This window comes from Diadema setosum, chromosome 3 (genome assembly GCF_964275005.1).
Source record: "Diadema setosum chromosome 3, eeDiaSeto1, whole genome shotgun sequence".
Taxonomy (NCBI): Eukaryota; Metazoa; Echinodermata; class Echinoidea; order Diadematoida; family Diadematidae; genus Diadema; species Diadema setosum.
Genome location: NC_092687.1, coordinates 25,924,299 through 25,943,500, shown reverse-complemented (window position 1 = coordinate 25,943,500; position 19,202 = coordinate 25,924,299). Strand labels below are relative to the sequence as shown.

Sequence of the window (19,202 nt, the reverse complement as noted above, 5' to 3'; positions counted from 1 at the left end):
AGTCAATTTAGCAGACACGTTAAGCATTTATTCCTTTTTTTTTTCCATTTTCATTCATCATAGGTAGTGTTTGCAAGCATCTTAACATTTCATTTTTCGTATTCATTCTTTATTCTGATATCTGATTCAAAATATGTGTATGCGTTTAAAATGTTGGATAACATTATTTCATTCACAGATACATTAATCTTGTTTTGTTTTGACATTAATTGGGAGAAGGAGGTTTCTTACATCTTGATTATTTCTTTCATCCACATGTTTCATTATTTTCATCTGGTGGGTGCTATATTGCGTTAATCATCATTAAGAATAAAGTTCTTGGATCGGCTCTAGCCATCAATTTGTCAAGGTTGTTACCCTCAAATGATTCTATGATTGTTTCCCTGTCTTCTTGAGAGATACGCCTGTATCTTACTCGTACTGCCATGACTGGACATAAGAAAGCGAAGTGATCTATGGTACTGGTGCATGTATAGTTCTGATAACATGTATAAAAGAAGAGGGGCGTTACAGAACAACAAACTTGAATTATTTAGGGTCAAAGATACCTTTGCTATATACTTAACAGTGTGTGGATGAAACAAAAATTCACCTTTAAATACGTATAAACCACGGTTCTCACCTTTTCTAAATAGAATTAACATTACGCCAATTTGAATGAACATGTTTGGAATTTGACTGCCCATACGCGAAATTAAATGACTGAAATACCATTTTCCGCCAGTGCTGGCGAATTTGAATGACTGAAGAGCACGTGCCAATTTGAATGCCCGTTTTACGAATTCGAAAGGCACATGTGCGAATTTCATTGATCGAAATGCTAAATTGAATGAACAAGTTGCAATTTTGAACGACAGAATGTGCAGTGACGAGGATTTTCGCTAAATTGAATGAACCTTTTAGCAAATAGACTGACAAAAGTGCGAAATTGGCCGGGAAAACCTATAATTTCTTACGTATAAATGGAATACTAATAATCAAAGGAAAACATACAAACATGTCAATCGCTGCACACACTGATTCACCGTGGTTACATGAAATAAGATACACAATCGCAACTGATTAACAAATTGCCCTATATACATCGACGTAAATAAGCACTGAATTGATCAGTGTTTTAGTAGTAGCCATGATTAAAAAAATCATGGGCGTACATACTCGAGCAGGATTTGAACCTACGACCTCCTGATCTCCATACAGGCGTTTTATCATGGCTACTACTAAAACACTGATCAACTCAGTGCTTATTTACGTCAATGTAGGGCAATTTGTTGATCAGTTGCAATGAAACCCATCTCGACGAAAGAAATTTACGAATTTGAATACACAATCGTGCGGACATAGTTACAACCAGAGGCGCTGTGACGGGGTGCCTAGACGATCGTCTAAACAAAATGGAACTATAATTTCAGCCTTTTTTATTATTTTTTTTTATTGTTTTGAAAGAATGTTGTTCCCATAAATCATTCTGCTGTAATTGGTTTACAATCTCATTAGAAAACGAAACGAATATTGCCATGATAGCCGTCTTTACTGACCTGTGTACAATACCACCACAGAACAAACGTCGTTTCAATCCCATACAACATACAGTCATGACATGATGTGACTGCGAATTTATACGACTGTCTTATCATTAGGCACCAATTTCACCTTTTTTTTTATTGTTTTGAGAATATTGTTGATGCCACGAATCGCTTTGCTGTAAATGGTTCACAAACTCATTTAATTTGACACAAATATTGTCATGATAACAATCTGTAGCGAGACGTCTACAATATCACGACGAAAAAAGAAATATCATTTCAATCTCTATAAAAATATTGACAACCATCGTATCAAATAAGGAAAGGCCCGGTGACATATTGTATATTGGAATCCAAATATCCTGGAACATCTATCTTTCAATGTCTTGTGTTCTCTCTCTCTCTCTCTCTCTCTCTCTCTCTCTCTCCCCGTACATGTATTTGTTTTATATTGTATTTTATGCATGCATCATATGAAATTAATCATCTTAGGATTATCTTTAATCATCACAACAATTGTTATGAATGTATCTACGCTGTGTGTCGATGACACGATATTTGTTCCTGCGACAATATTGTTCACGTCTTATTTTCTCCAAGGACTTACAGGATTAGGGTTAGGATTATAGGTTTGGTTAGATGCGAGGATTAGGATTAGAGCTGGGTTAAAGTTTGTGGGCAGTTTTTTTTTATGCTTGGCTTAGCGTGCAGATATTCAATTGGAGCAATCATTGTCGCAGGAGCAAATTATGTCATGGAACCATTAGATAAGTCAGCCTTAGCCTAGATAAGTTCTGTAGAAAGAGTTTTCTCATGTATTAACATCCAAGCTTGTTACTGCGAAACGTACCTATCACCCAATGACTCTCATGATACAGTAACGTGAAGTGCTATTGTACTTGAGCATGATTTGACATGTACAATACATGCTGATTTTAAGATTAATGATATATCCTCCTAGTTCAAACATTATCATGATTATTGAAACGAAACGAAAATCGATCCTACATTCCTAGGCAATACAAAAAGAGAAGAAAAAAGCAGCGTCAAAAATTCATCTCATAACAGGTGTATCCTTGGGGGGTGGGGGGGGGGTCTAAAGCATCACTACATTAAAAAATCAAACACAAAATCAAACAACAAACATTTCTTTTCTTGAAGGGGGAGGGGTAACACCCTCAGAGCTTGAATAAAAGAGTTTGAGTACATACCCCTGGCTGTATAGCTACCCGTAACAACGGAGCGGATGGAGTACGGCGAGTTCCCTTGGTTTAAGTGGTATCGCGACAACTACTGAAAGGGCTCGACTTACTTTAGCTATATAGCAAGCCTTGGCACCTATCATACCACCAGCTGCTACCGGCAGCTAGATTCCAGTGATGCGATCCACATCACTTCGTCTGATTCCTCATGCTGGCGAGCTTCTCATGCTGGCGAGCTCTCTAGAGCCTCTACACATCCTCTTCTCCTGCCTACGGTTTTACGATGAAAAAAACAAACAAAACAAAACAAATGTTGTTCCTATCTCCTATATTTAGGTCCCCTTTACTTTCTCCGCCTTCATATGAATCTCCCCTCCCTCTCTCTCTCTCCCTCTCTCTCTCTCTCTCTCTCTCTCTCTGTGTTTGTCTCTTTGGTTCCCCCCCCCATCTTATTTTTCTGTTGCATCACTCGCAGCCCGTAACCAAGGTAACGCGTAGAAACAATTATGGTTTCTCTCCACCTAAAGATAAAAGTCCTCAGCGCCAGACCGATTTCTCTCCTGTATGACCTTTGGTATTTAATATCGATATAGTAGTCTTCAATCGATTATTGATCGACGGCATTAATGATAAAGTGGATCGGTCCGCAATTACCACGTAGCGATTGGGAGAAGGATAATAATTTATGTACTCATTTATCAGCTATCGATATCCAAGCGATGGGAATCGCAAAGTGTGGTACACGCGTTCACCCGTGAGCAGTTTGTAATTAATGAATTGTATTATTCATCCCATCCGTACACCTCCATACAGTGACATGCATCGTGTTGCTCGTCTATTCCCAGATATGATTACATCTGCATGTCGATTCAAGGTGTAACAACCTTCTACGATCAGCAAGGAAAAACAGATGGTAGTAGGCACATTCGTATATATAAAACAAATGATGTCAGGGCAAATTCAATTTAAATGTTTCCTTATATAACTTTACACAAAAAAAATATACACCGACATGTTTACAAATCTCCAATATGAAATGCTATTATTTAATACCCAAGTAGCCAATCTTCCTTATTATTAGCACGTTTAACGGAAAAGTCTGATTTCATTCTTTGATTCAGTCTTGTTCAAGTTCAACTTCAAATTTGTGCGAGGTTCCAATTTGGTGTTGCTGCTAGTATACAGACTGACCTCAGTAGTCCCTGTGAATACTGAAGTGCCTCAGAAACAATAAGAGACTACGAGATAAAAAATGGACGTTCAGCCTGTGAGATATGATAATATATTATCTAAAATGGGTTTGACGCTTCCCATATGATTGGAATGGTGTGGGTTGACGTAAGAACGAATATCATACGGAAACCAGACTTTTACCTTTTCTCATTTAACACCTTTAATCCCGCCTATACCCGTTTTAGAACTATAGCTTCTAAAAACGTCCATTCAGACATTAAAGACAGGTTTGACAATGATAATTCACAATGAGCTAGAGACACAACAATCTACATTTTCCTTGATACACATTCACCTTTTTGATTATTGGTGTTTTTTTTTTTCGTGTTTTTCACGGCCTTAATTTCAATCAGGAGCAATTGTGTTACTCCCAGTTCTGGGTTTGGGCATACATGGAGAACACCCCTATAGACTCATTTGGAGTGGTACAGATGAATTAGGTGTATTTCGTGCATCCTCATGGCAAATTACTTATAAACATAATAGGCCTATTTTGTGTAACAGAAATTTAATGCATTTCTTTCTCTATCAATCCCCCCCCCTTCTCTCTCCATCTCTCTTTCACAATGAGGAACATCATGCTTTGATACAAGCTCGAGAGGTCAGCTGTGTTTCCATGACAACACTAATTGAATAGCTCGGGGTTAGAAACTCTGCTCTCTCGCAGAATGGCTGGGGTGAATAAAGTGACGAAGCTTTCACCTTGTAATTTTTCTAATCAATTTACCCTCGCTTTAGCGTTATGAAGTAGACGGGGTTTTTAACCCTCTTCGTTTATTTTCTTCCTTCTTTTCTTATTCCTATACCAACTATATTATACGATTTTTATGCGAGACGCAACAACACTGCGGACAATCATCTCCTTTTTTTTCTATCCAATGCGCTTGAATTCATTAATTCGTACTACGTGTGAGTTTCTATGATGATACGCTCAAAGTGTAGATATATCCCCCTCCTCTCTCCCTCGGTCCCTCTCTCTCTCCCTCGATATTTCTCTGCTCTCCCATCCTCTCTCTATTTTCCTGCCTCTCAGTCCTCTTCCTCTCAGTCCTCTTCCTCTTTTAGGATCTTTTCGTTCATGTTCTTCTCCAGAGGGACCCACATACTACAAGCTCTGTCTTTTTAGTGGGTCCCTCCATTTTTCGCATTTAAAACAACGGTATACATGTATTTCGCTTTGACCACTTATGTTTCTTTCTTGCAATTCAATGCATGATTACTTTGTCCTCAATTGTTATAATCTTTTTATTTCACTATGTTCTACTTACCTTATTTTCTGTTACAAAAAAAAAATGAAATGAAACATATGTTTTTTGTTGAAAAATGAAATAAACTTTGAACTCTTCAATTTCTTCTTTCACCATCAGAAGCCATGCAGGCAACAAAATGATGATAAACTACACGGAGTTGCCCAGAGAATGAACTAATTAACGAAAATATGCATTGCGCCATCTCATAATAACTTCGGAGAAGCTACGCGTCTATTGTACAATCGACAGGTATATACCGGAAAGACGCTCTGTGCGTTGCAGTAATATGTATCCTTGAAGTCATGTTTTTCTACTCCCTCGGCTCGGTATAACTGTTGTCCGCTCACGTGGATACACGCTGACAATCTTGCGTTCACACTAATTTTGATCCTTCATGTTGTCTTAATTATATTACAGTTTATATTCTTTTCCATTCTTTTGCATCTGAAGAAGTTGAAGTTGTTTGCGCCATCGGAACCTATATAAAGGACTTATTAGCTAAAATGTTTCTTCGATTGTATTTTGGAGAGGGGGTGAGGGGCGGGGGGGGGGGGGAGATATCGATGAGGCGGACATTAAGAATTTGATGCATGTATCATAAGTCGATTATATGCTCTGAACCGAGATGAACTCCTGTGCTCTATTCAAATCTGATGGAAATATCTTGTCAGTGCAGAAATGAGAATTGGTATTCAGAGGAGATACACAGAAGATTGTCCCATGATTAATAAAAAAGGAACGACTCCCACCCTGCCTTGTTTCTATAAGCAGTTGATAAGAGGTTACTCTTGAACACGTAAGCCTGTATGAGTGCCACCGAGAACTCGGGATAATTCCTCGCTTTCTTTAATTCTAGACTTTTTTTTTTGGGGGGGGGGACGGTCTGAGAAGCCGAGAGAGCGACATCGCGGATCTCGTTTCTTGAATTTTTGAGTCCGAAAAGACCGACATTTCCTCATCTTGACCTCTTTTGCATATTAAGAAAGAAAGATTATTCGTATTCTTCTCCACTTCCTGGATCCGTGAAGGCCAGTTTCAGATCGTGTCTTCTCGACATCTCGGCCCTTCTCCGTTAAAGGGAACCCAAACCCAAAGAGCAGTGTGGATTGCGTGAAAGCAGCAACATTAGTAGAACACATCAATTTTCTAATAATGGAAGAGCACTTGACTATTAAACCGCTTTCAGAAAGCAGAGGGAATAATTGCTACCAATAACATAATATCAGTATCAAGTTGATGGAATGTGTATATTTTCGTGAAACACGAATTTTTGTCGAATTCTCTTTATCATTTTCTATTGTTGTCCACACCAATGACGCAGTAACCTCTATTAGTCTCCTCACATCTAGCGGTTGACTTTTAGAATTCTTAACCTTTGCATCGATTGTCCGATTTTCCTCAAACTTGCACTGATGTATTCTGCGAAAGTTGCTGCTTTCACTCAATCCACATTGCTCTTTGGGTTTGGGTTCCCTTTAAACAAGTCCACCTTCATATACATGTGGATTGGGTGAATGCAGCTATATTAGTACAACACAATCAGTGATAGCTTGAAGGAAATCAGAGAGTCCGTTCAAAAGTCATGAATTTTTGAAGTTTCTGCTCAGGTACTGCTGGATGAGAAGGCTATACTACAGCTCTGTGATGTCACATGTGTACAATGTTAAAAGAAAATATAAAGAAAATTCAACACATTTTCACTTTTCTCGCATAACCAAAAAATACTCAGCTTCTCTCTTTCAGAAGGCAGGGGGATGATATCACCCTTAACATACGTTAGTAACAAGTCGAAGTAATGTGCACTTTATTCAAAAAGTAAAGTTTTGTGAAATTCTCTTTTCATTTTCCTTTATATATCATTGTACGCTTGTGACATCATACACTGTAGTAGTCTTCTCATCCAGCAGTGACTTGCCTCTTTCAGAGGCAGGAGGAATGATATTACCCTTAACATACGTCAGAGACAAGTCGGGGAAATGTGCATGCACTTTTTTTTTCTCAAAAATTTCGTGAAATTCTCTTAATATTTTCCTTATATCGTTCTACTCATGTGACATCATACACGTTAGTAGTCTTCTCATCCAGCAGTAACTGCCCAGATACTTTTAAAATTCACAACTTTTAAACGAACTGTCCGATTTTCCCCCAAACTCTCACTGATGTATTCTACTATAATTGCTGCTTTCACTCAATCCACTGGGTATGTGAAGATGAACTTGTCCTCTAAGTCGAAAGGGGCAAGATTGAAAACCCCGTTTTCTCAACTTGAGTTGGTTCGAGAAGGCAAGATTTTGCGGAGTTTCGTTGGCATATGATACACATCACTCATTGACTTCCCAGACTCGAGCAGACGACGAAACGCGATCTGACATTACAGGCTTCGGTTCTTGAATGTCGTCAGCCTGAATGAACCTTCCACATGTTTTTAGACAGGAGTGACTCTGACAACTAGAAAACTCTGGTACCTTTGAGACAGAAATAATTTACACAAGCGTATGACTTCGATCATACACCATAAAATAGTTTAAGGGCAATTGTTTTTTTTTTCTTTTTATCTCAACAAACTCAATAGCACATGCATACAAAATAAAAGGAAAAAGATGTCGACATAATTAGGCCTCATAAATGTGAGGTCTTCAACCCTCCCGCCGACGGGAACGGCGTAAATATACTCCGGTGCATGAGTAAGCAGGTGATATCTGTTTTCCCCTATGTTAAATACTGTCCACTTTATTTCCTGTCAGTAAAAGATGATCTTTTATTGAATGAAAATCGGTTTGAAATGGCTGAAGTATCGAGCCAAATCAACGCGGTCCTGATAAAAGGTTGGTACTTTGTACCACCTTTCATTACACCTCTTTGTTTTGGGATATCTCGGTCATTTCAAAAGCGATTTGCATCAAACAACTTTTAATTCCTCTTACAATAATGTTCTTCAATATTTCATATTAGTGGTTTTTATACTCCTTACAAAAGGTTACAACCTGAATCTCCATCTCAACCTAAACTATACAATCCCTCAAATGGTGGGAATAAAGAAACTTTGCATTTAAAGGAAGCTAATAATACTGCAAGTTTTAGTGAAATGTTCGGTAATAGTGCTTGCGCACGTGAAGTTCAGAGAAGTCCACCTTGAACGTTTTACACGAGAACACAGTAACATGAAACATCATTGTATACATTATTACCCTTCATTTGAACCGGAAAAAGGGGGAGCGTTTATGGCGTTATTGATAATGGTCAAAGGTCGTAGTCTATATAAAAGTATTTGAATATAACAAACGTGTTCCGCGCTTTATCTTGAGAACAATAAACGTGGACCCAACACATACGATTTTAATCACTACACTATCACTACGCGTCGAGAACTCTCATTGATTCAAGTAGGCCCCATCCCGGAGAAATTAGATACCAGTCCAAATATCATAAGGGAAATAGACGTTTTGTCTTTGTTAATTTCAAATATTGCCTTTGATGATGGAAGGGAGCGAGGACGTGAGGCAGCTAGTGGACCGCAAGATGGTCGCGGGGCAGGTGAGCGGAACTGCCACCAACTCGAAGGCCTCGGCAGTGACCGAGGAAGGAAAGGGGACGCGCGTGTTCCTCTGGTGTATTCCCCGGTCTGTCTCCACGGCGTTGACGAAATGTTTGAGCTTCATCGACGGCATGGAGGTCTGGCTCGCTCCCTACCTCTACTGTAAACTGACAATGGTGGAGGTGAAGCACGCAACGGGACGAGATATTCCCATGGAGCTAGACGAAAACGAGGAGATCTTCGGGAAGGCGACAGAACTAATGCGGCGGTTGTTAGGCACCAATGTTCAGACTGACCGGATCGTGTAAGAACTTAAGTGATATCTTATACAAGAAATTACGGATGTCTATATGAACACGCACAAATATATTGATTATTAAACTGTGTGTATTTGGCACAAAGTATATACGAATTAATTTCTTATATTTCAGAACATTAATTGTCATTGTTATATCTGCATTCGTCGCTTAGTACCGGGCTCACAGTGACTGTGATTATAGTTAGGCTGTAAATCATAGCTTATTAAGCAGTGTTTCGAGATAATAGGTTTATAGCTATAGGGAGGAATCTTGTTGACGTTATTCTATGCGTAATAGAGGTTAAATGCATGAATTCAGTCATCAAATTGAAATAAATGAAAAAAGAAAAACAGTTAGTGGGACATGACAGCCGAAATTCCATGTGCCACATCAACCTGTTTTGAATCAGCAGAAAGAGCAGCTGTATCGAGTAAACGAAAGAGAACTTCAAAGCAGTTCTCTTCAAAACCTTTATTACTGAAATATATAATAATACATAAGCATTAATTTATCCTTAGTTTCTTTTCTATAATATTGATTGTCAGATATTCGAATGTGAAGGAGCAACTAGAATCATCGCGAGGGAAGCACGTATTCGTCAAGGACGTAGCCTTTGATATGAACGAGAAAACGCGAAGCTATCTACCCAGGGGATACCGCCACACCTTCCTCATCAGGTCGCCCGAACGCACCATTTACTCCTTTCGAAACACCTACTTAAACCACCTCCGCGAGCAAGGTATTCTATCGGAGAGTGCCACGACCTCATTCAATCTCAAACGGGACTGCTTTCACATGAGCCGGGGCTACTACGTCAAAGATATCTACGACATGTGGAGCTACGTCCGCGACGAAATCGATCCGAATCCCATCGTGATCGACACCGACGATCTCCTGACCAAACCCCGGGAAGTTCTCCAGAAGTACTGCGAGCTCGTCGGTCTGCCGTTCAGTGAGTCCCTGCTACAGTGGGACGCCTCGCTGGACATCATTAAATCGTGGAGGCAGTGTGCCGACGACCAGATCGTACACATGACCGACTTCTACGGACGCGCTATGCACAGCTCTTCCTTCATGCCACCCAGCGACCCTGTACCTCGAGAGAAGATGACACCCGACGTCATTGACGGTATCGAGGAGACAATGAAGTACTATCTGGAGATGTACGAACATCGCATTAAACCATAATGATTATTCAGCTTCAAGAAGTATCATGACCGTTTACACATTATTATAAGAAAGTGTGAAAAGAAATTCGATACAGTGCACTCCCGTTTAACGAACACAGTAAGTTCTGACAAAATTCCGGTTACGACGAAGTATAAATTCAGACCCAGGCATTACCCGCTCTACGTTTCTTATTGTTTATTTATTCAGATATTACGAAATTTCGATAAAACGAAGGAAAACTGCCGGCCCCGAGGACTTCAATATGATGGGAGTCGACAACACTGTATACGAATCATGTGATGTTAGGATAGACGTGTAGTCAATCACTGGATTGGCTGCCTTGCATAGAAAAAAAAAATCGTTTAATTAGCATTCTTCTTTAATAAGCATGAAACCATATTGACGGGATATTGACAGGAGAGTTGAAGTTGTTGGGATATACATGTAGGTCTACTGATTAGACAGTGTTTTGCAATATTATGCGGTGGGAGGGTGACGAGATTTTGCTCTATGGTCTCTTTGTCAACACATCCCCGTGGCAGAGGTTCAAAAGGGGCATTTCTTCTTTTTTTATGTGTCTTATCTTTATGGTTATTGTTACGTTTAGGCCTACATACAGCCCTACCTTTTCAGAACATCGAGATATGCATAATACATTTAAAGATGCGTGGCACGTAGCCTTTTAAGTGCACAGCAGATATCTGCCTGTTTTAATAGTACTTGACCTGGATACAAGGACGGTAATACGAATTATGCAATGGATGATCAAATATTATGTCTTCCCAATGCTCCGTTATGGGATGGTTGCACTGATGCTTCATATCAAGGAGCAAAGGTTCATGACTTGTTGACTAGTTCCACCGAGGAGGCCGTACTACAGTATGTCCCCCCCCCCACCCAAAAAAAAAAAATACAATCAGATTTTCGCATTGATAACACCGAATATGATTAAACTGTCTAAATGCTACTTCAGGGTCTTAAAATGTAACATGTTAGCTCTATTTTGCAGAAAACCCCATCCGATTTGGTTAAGCGGTCATAGAGAAATGTGGATTGTTGTAAAGCATGTCATGAGTCTGATTCTTTCAAGTTTAGCACTTCGATGATCTTGTGTGTGAATACAATAGACAGAACTTGGAGGGAAGAGATTCCTGACATCCTCTACAAAATTCCTCATTTCTCTTTGACCATGGAAGCAAATCGAATGGGATTTTCTGTAAGATGTTGGCAATGAGTTATAGTTTCATACCCTGAAATTGTATGTGGATTGATTCACTATTCTTAAAGGTATCATTATGGAGGGTACCGTTGCAATTTTTTTTTTTTTTTTGGACATACGGTATATTAGGCGAGTTCGCTGGCTCGCTAATGTACCTCCTTGTCTCAGACTTAGACATGGCCAACGCAGTGAATTTACACCACCATTGTACCTGGTCGACACTGGCATACCTCGCACAGAGAAGACACACAGACAGATAAACTGATTAGTATTTTCTACAAAGAATAAAAAAAAAAACAAATGAAAGGCGGATGTAAAACTGTTGTATCTTGGTCTTGAAACGGGGAGCGGAATGAAGGTGTATTAGATTTAGGAGAGTAAAGAAGTCATGATAATTATATGGACACAAAAATGAGGCCGAGGAAGAGACACTGAGGCCCGAATTCACGAAGGTGGTACAAATGAAACCATAGTTTAAACCATGGACAAAAACCATGGAACGCCGAAATTGGTCATTTCGTCAACAAAATGACCGTTTCGTTAACGAAATTATCATTTCGTGGCCGAAATGTTCATTTAGTTACAAAATGTTGTCATTTCGTTACAAAATGATCATTTCGTCGAGGAAATGACTGATCTCGTAATGAAATATTCCATGCGACACTTGGCGCTACATGGTTTTTTTTCCATGGTTTAAACGATGGTTTGTACCACATTCGTGAATTCGGGCATGAGAGAAGGAATCTCGCCAGTATGATCCTCTAGTGTACTTCGCGGACCTTATACTACTGTAGTGGATTAACGAAATTCTGAATTTTCAACCGACGACGTAGGGAAATCTGGCCAGACCGGTCCCCTTTGTCTACCTTTTCTGACAATATTAAAAGGTTGGATGGCCGGTTACCGTTCGATATTCCTAACGTTCGTTATCCGAAAAAACCTAACAAGGTACTTTATTCTGAAGGTTCGTTTATACGCGCCTTCTTTTCGTTTTGGGATCAACGAACCTTATCCATTTTTTTGTTTTTGTTTTGACAAATGAACATTTTTATTTTACAATACAAACAGCTGGGTTTTTTTCAAGATTTTGCAACCGAATCAAAGAGTAATCCGTGAACAACAAAGACAATAATTTTTTTAGTTATCCAATGAGAACGGATTTCTATGACAAACGAACGATACATACAGTAAAATTTTAAAAATAGATAACAAACACACACACACACACACATACACACACACACACACACACACACACACATCACATCACATCATAAAGAAAAATCACACCAACTCACACACACCATAATTCAACGGTCTCTGAGACTTAATTGGTTGAAAATTCAACATTAAAAAACAGGGGGAGAGGGGAATCAATTTACTCAAAAGTTACATGAATATACCCTGTACATAGCTTCGAGGAGACCATTAAAGTGGGAAGTTCGCCTGGGGGATTCGGATATAATATTGGGAAATCCTCGAAACAAATAATCTGTAGCATTGATCTCTAAGTATGAGGCACCCAAAGGCGAAGAATCTCGACGAAAGTCGAGAGTTTCATGAGAGTACGCTTTGATTTACATGAGATACTATCATTACCATTCGTTGACTGGACGGACACGTAGGCCTATAACAGCACAGGTTGTGGTTTTCGGATGTAACCCTGGTGGGCTGCAGCGAATAAAGATCGATTAAATGGAGACAAAAAAAAAATAGTAATCAGAGATTATGTCGATCTTCCCCCTCCCTCGAAAAAACAAACAAACAAGTGTTTTTCAGTGCGCCATGCGAAGCATGCCAGTTTTTGCTGTATCACACTATTTCATTTCCGAAATTTGGACCTATCTTGGTTGCAATCTGTAGCAATTCAATAATGGAAGGGCGCCACCTGTTGGTTGAGTTCCAATTAACGTGATAGATATCGAAACAAACAAGAGCGACAATTTACACTCTCCTTGTTCTCTTACTCCTTAGAACATTATGATTGTTTTTCGTTGGCTTGTGATGTATTGTTTTTTTTTTATATTCATTCAAGAGTTCGCAAGAACAAATTAGGCAAACGATGCCATAAGATTTAATCATGTGCTTTAAATACTAAATGGAAGTGGGTTTATATTTTTGAATAATTAACACCTTTGGTATAATGTTTATAGTAAAACATGTACAGGGAATTAAAAACAAGAGTTTTTCAGTGCGCCATGCGAAACATGCCAGTTTTTGCTGTATCACACTATTTCATTTCCGAAATTTGGAGTAAAGGTACCCTTTAAGAATCAAACGCGGATAAGATCATCAATCACATTCTGCCCTGGAAACAAGACTACAGGGCGCTGCGAGTGGTAGTTAGTTCAGCGGTGACCGCCCCCGTTCCGTCCCCGCTGGTGACCGCTAAAATGATATGTCGTGTCAGTTGCTGCCTCATTTTCACTCCATTACAATATTACCGACCAGCTCTCCAGCCTGACCACAGTTTGGATAATATTCGGAGCCTCGGCTTCAACGCCGAACCAACAGGAAAAGACGGAAACAAACTGAACCCTACAGACTTGAAATCTTCACAATGTGAGGCTACGTGTTTGGAAATATAGGGGCAACTGCATAAAAACGATCAACGTGCTGACTTCGAAATTCTGTGTAGAGAGCAGACGACGAACACGAATTTCAAAAGCAGGCGGAAGCGATCGAGGCGAGCCAACCGGCGGGAAAACAAGTCTTGCAGCGCGCTGGTCACGTACAGAGACGAGCGCTTTACCAGATGACGGAGGGACTTCTTTCGATCTATTGTCTCGTACGCTCCATTGATACGGATAAAGTTTATGATTAAACCGCCGATGATACTTACTTGTAAGTATGATTTGTATGGCACCCTTGCTGTATACGTGTATCTCTTATTGTTGGCAATGTGCATGATTTATTTAATAGAACCAACACAATAACTATTTTGAAAGGAGATGGGTTAGTCATCAGCTGTCGACACGAAGAACTTAATAGGAAACAATCATTAATGTGACAAACACTAATTAAGCTATGTGAATTATGGGGGAAGTGGAATTTTCATTTCATTTTCGCTTCTTTCAATTGAACAGCAGCAACAACAGCAACAACTAAAACACCTACAAAATAATTAATTCCAACTATATTCAAAAGATACTCTGATAGGTATGAATACTTTTATTAATCAGCAAAGCAATGTCAATTTGATGGTCAAAATCTGATAGACTATTTAAGGAAGTTATGAAATATTGTGTGAAGTTTCAGTAATATCCAAAAAGATAAAAATGCATGAAATACAGCCAATATGAACTGAACAGGAGTGTGTAGACGACGTCATCACCTCATAATTTGCATATTGTTTACAATAACAATAATAGTAATAATAATAAAAAACAACAACTTTAAACTGCATGGTAACAATATTACAAGTAAACTCTGATGCAAAAATCCGACACCAAATTGCATTGTAATCATGATAATGGCTCCTGGGACTATAGGTTGATTAACGCTTCGATCATAATTATACCCAATTCGATTTCGATGCGGTGTCAATTTTGCGAGCGTGGGAAACAGAATCGTTAGAAGCAGCGAAGCTTTAATGCGCTTATCCTCTTGCGAACTTTCCCACAAAAATCATCGTTAGGCTGCCCTTGACTGACTGCAGTGGAAAGAAAATGTCATACCGAGAGTGTTGTTTACGAGAGAGTTCACGGCAGGCTTGCTATTATTGTCACCAGTGTATAAATCGTAATGGAAATCGTTGCGCGTGCAACGATGGTTGTTGACCCAAGTGTACTCTCTTGAATACAATGGTGTGATAACTACATAATGAATGTGCAAAGGGATGTGGAAGAAATCGGGCGTTTAGAGTGAGATAAGTTACAGAGACTTTGTTTGAATCTCTCCAGGTTGTGGTCGGCCCCACTGTCTGTTTTTTGACAGGGATGCCTTTCCGTTTCTAGATAATATGAGTAACACGTATAGATCACTGCATGGGGGTTGGGGGGGGGGAGGGGTAGTTATTGTATGGGGGCATGATTATTGTATGAGGGCATAATGATATTATGTTGTACCCTATTAGCTTTATTTATTTTTCGTCTTTTTTTTTTCTTTCTCTAACTGTCACACGAAGAGGAAGAGAAAGATTGAATTTGTAGGGAAAATGAGATTCTATTCAGTGGTTTATGATAATTAAAGGAAAGAACGGAGTTTTGGCATTTATATCAGATTTTTCAAGGCTGTGACAAGTCCGTGACCACATGATTTCTAAAGCATGAGACAGGAGGTGGTTTTAGGATGGAACTAAAGGAAGCCATAGACGTCCCTCCTGCAACCCGCGCCCGCCGCATCTCCTTTTGCCACTGACGCCTGCGCACTTCAAGTGCACTTCCGATGTATAGTTATGCGCTCATGGCATTAAGGTCAAGATATCAACATTGAGTAGCAGTAAATCTTTTAAAAGGGAAGGTGATTGTCACTTTGGGATAGGTGGTGTTAGCTTGTATATTTTCCTCTTGTTGATACCGATGCCAGTATCCTACCCACTATTTCCATGAAGAACCCTGTTAGATAAACGGTTCAGACGGTTGGTGGTGCTATGATACATACCGCAAAGGGAAATCCGTGGATTAAAAGCTTAGCCGGTGAAACGCTTCAAACGCGGGAAGCCGTAAGACGGTGTCAATCTCAAGTCCTTCAAGTGTAAGTTCTGCAAGTTAAGAATACTTCGTGCTACATTATCACGTGTCACGCAAAATGCTTGCAATATATCCCATGTATTTCTATATATGCATTGCTGTTACTTGTGTATTTTGCTTAATCGTCACTTTGATAATAATAAGATATTTCCATTTAACCCAATCTGTACCAGGGACTTTGGACAGGGTGTACAGTGCTGGGAAATTTTCTGTGTGAAACAGCACTCGAATCACACACAAATTATTTCATTATATACGTCACAGCAAAGTCCGCTTTTGGCCTAGCTGTCAAATTGCATAATAGTGACTACATAAAACAATGATATATGCACATTGATGTTTCTATAGCAACGGTAATACTTCTTTCTTGTCTAATTAAGGCTCATTATGCTTCAGTGTTTGGGTGAAGAATAAATAACGGCCATTGTTGCAAATAGCGTATTACAATAGCGTATCACAAGGACAAAATTTCATTATATTGACGAATAAAACAAAGTACGACTGAATTCCTGATAAAATGTGTATGGTAAATCGATGACAGCTCTCGAGGGATTCATGCGCATGGTGTAATGAGTAGGTTACATAGTTTATCATTAAAGGCATTTAAAACTGTAACCGTATTGTCACAAGACACATATGGCGAAGTCTATCGACTTCCATAAGTGAGACAAATAAATTACTTTGATATTGTGCAAACCTGTAGCCTCCTTCTCGTCAAGGGGTGCATGCTGTCATTAGTTTCGCAATGATGTTAAGAATTGTTTTAAAGGACAAGTCCACTTTCATAGACATGTGGAATGAGTGAATGCAGCAATATTAGTAGAACACATCATTGAGTATTTGAGGAAAATTGGACGACCCGCTAAAAAGTTATGAATTTTTGAAGTTTCTGCTCAATCACTGCTTGGTGAGAAGGCTAGTACAGGCTGTGATGTCGTTAAGTGTACAACAATAAAGAAAACATAAAGAAAATTCAACATATTTTCACTTTTCTCGCATACTAAGGGAACGCTTTACTTGCCTCTTTCAGAGGGCAGGGGGAATAATATTTTCCTTAACATACGTCAGCGACAAGTCGAGGAAATGTGCACTTTTTCCAAAAAATAAAATTTATTTGAAATTCTCTATATTTTCCTTACATCGTTGTACGCATGTGACATCATACATTGTAGTAGTCTTCTCATCCAGCAGTGACTGCGCAGACACTTTAACAATTCAGAACTTGTGAATGGATTGTCCGATTTTCCCCAAACTTTCACTGTTGTGTTCTAATAATATTGTTGTATTCACTCATTCCACATTTATATGATATTTATTATATCATATTATATATTATATGAAGGTGAACTTGTCCTTTAAGTATTTCACAACGGGAAGCAAACTTTGCGTGGAGGCGAAACGGCGCCGGCGGTATCATACACCAGTGCTCATTATTATTTCCCCTTTGTTTCGCGTAATGGGGTGTCATAGATACCCAGTAACAAAATGAAAAAAAAAACAACAACAAACAAACACAAAAAACAAACAAACAAAGAAACAAAAACTAAAACATGAAATGACTCTTAACAGATATTTTGGTGAATGAATGGGTGTAGGCGAATGGTAGCATCGGGATATCGGACAATAAAAATCCAAATTTGGCAACCATAATGACACGCGAGAATTAAAAGGCCACGCGGGACAAGAATGATAAGTGTAGATATCTATTCTAAAGATTATTCATATTTTATCCCATGAATATTGACAAGCTTTCGTTTTCTCTCGTCGGTGCAAAATGAGTGAGTGCTTTGTGAAGCTGATGAGGGCTAATGGGTGTCTTCGGCCTTTAAACCAAGGGGCCTGATATCTAACTCTGAATGCGTCCCTCTAACGATCGTAATCGAATTTTCCTGTCGAGAAGGCAAAGAGGGGGTTAATTCGACTCGGTTACTTGGCTGCAGCAGTCGACATACCACAGACTGTTAGCTAATTTATCGCGACACGTTCTTCCGCGTGCAAAGATCCCGTATAGTTGGTTGTGGGTAAAGAGACTTACACGATTTGAAATCTGTGCACAACTACAATGTCATCGCAAAAATGGTATGTCACCTGTTTATCTGTTTTTGTGGTCACCGGATATCTCCTAACCTTTTTGACAGAAAAATAGGGATGGTTCTTCTCGAAATTAAAAGAAAGAAATAGCAGTTCTCATGAGATTGTGGATTAAAATTATATAAAATAAATAGGAACTCCTGCTGAAACAAGGTAAAGATGGTATTGCTCAAAATTCATATTTATTCCCTCCAAATTCAGAATGTTTGGGAGGTCTGTCGCCGATTATGCGCAATTGGCATTAAATTTGCTGAGATAATTGGGCAGGACTTCGCCAATCTGAGATGTAGGCTCTTAAATGGAGTGTAGAAATTTAGTTGAGACCTATAGCTGCAGGTTTCTAACGTTTTTGGTGAGATGATAAGAAACATCTTGTAAAATATGAAAGAGCATGTAATTTCATGAGAAATTCAACGTGTTTTTGATGAAAATTGGTTTTGATGGCTGAGATATCCAAAAGAGAGCGATCCTAATAAAAGGTGGGACCCGCCTTTTGAACATACGATCGCTTCGTTTTACTTTGGTTTTGAATGTTTCAGCAATTTTAAAACCAATTTTCATCAAATAAACTTTGAATTCCTCTTAGAATGGTATGCTCTGTACAATTTCATACGTGTTTTCTTGGTATCGCAAAAAGTTAAAAGCCCAATTCTCATCTCCACCAATACAATACAATCCCAGTGAGTTCCATCTATATAAGAAAGGGCAGGAAAAAGAACACGATGCGATCAGGCAGTACCTCCATGTGGATTAGCAAACTGGGGCCTTTTGCAATCAGCCCCATAAATGAAAATAAAAAAAATGTGCGTTTTTTTTTTTCGTGAAAAGTATTAAGGTCCTTCACCCATACAGAGGCAATTAAACTGGAATGTTGTCCTGCAACGAGTAATAGGCCTACATACGAAATAGAGTGCATATTGATGTTGGCTGGTTACACACAAGTAAGAGAAAAAACAAACAAACAAACAAGCAAAAAAAAAAACCCA

General features: G+C 39.1%; 1 protein-coding gene across 1 annotated transcript; it reads left to right on the top strand.

Moving 5' to 3' along the window:
* Positions 1-8,673: 8,673 nt before the first annotated feature.
* On the top strand, positions 8,674-10,233 carry LOC140226305 (uncharacterized; the record flags this gene model as incomplete). The annotated part of the gene is made up of 2 exons (XM_072306801.1): positions 8,674-9,050; positions 9,591-10,233. Coding segments are annotated over 2 exons (1,020 nt in total), but the record flags the coding sequence as incomplete, so codon positions are not given.
* Between the last annotated feature and the right edge of the window lie 8,969 nt (positions 10,234-19,202).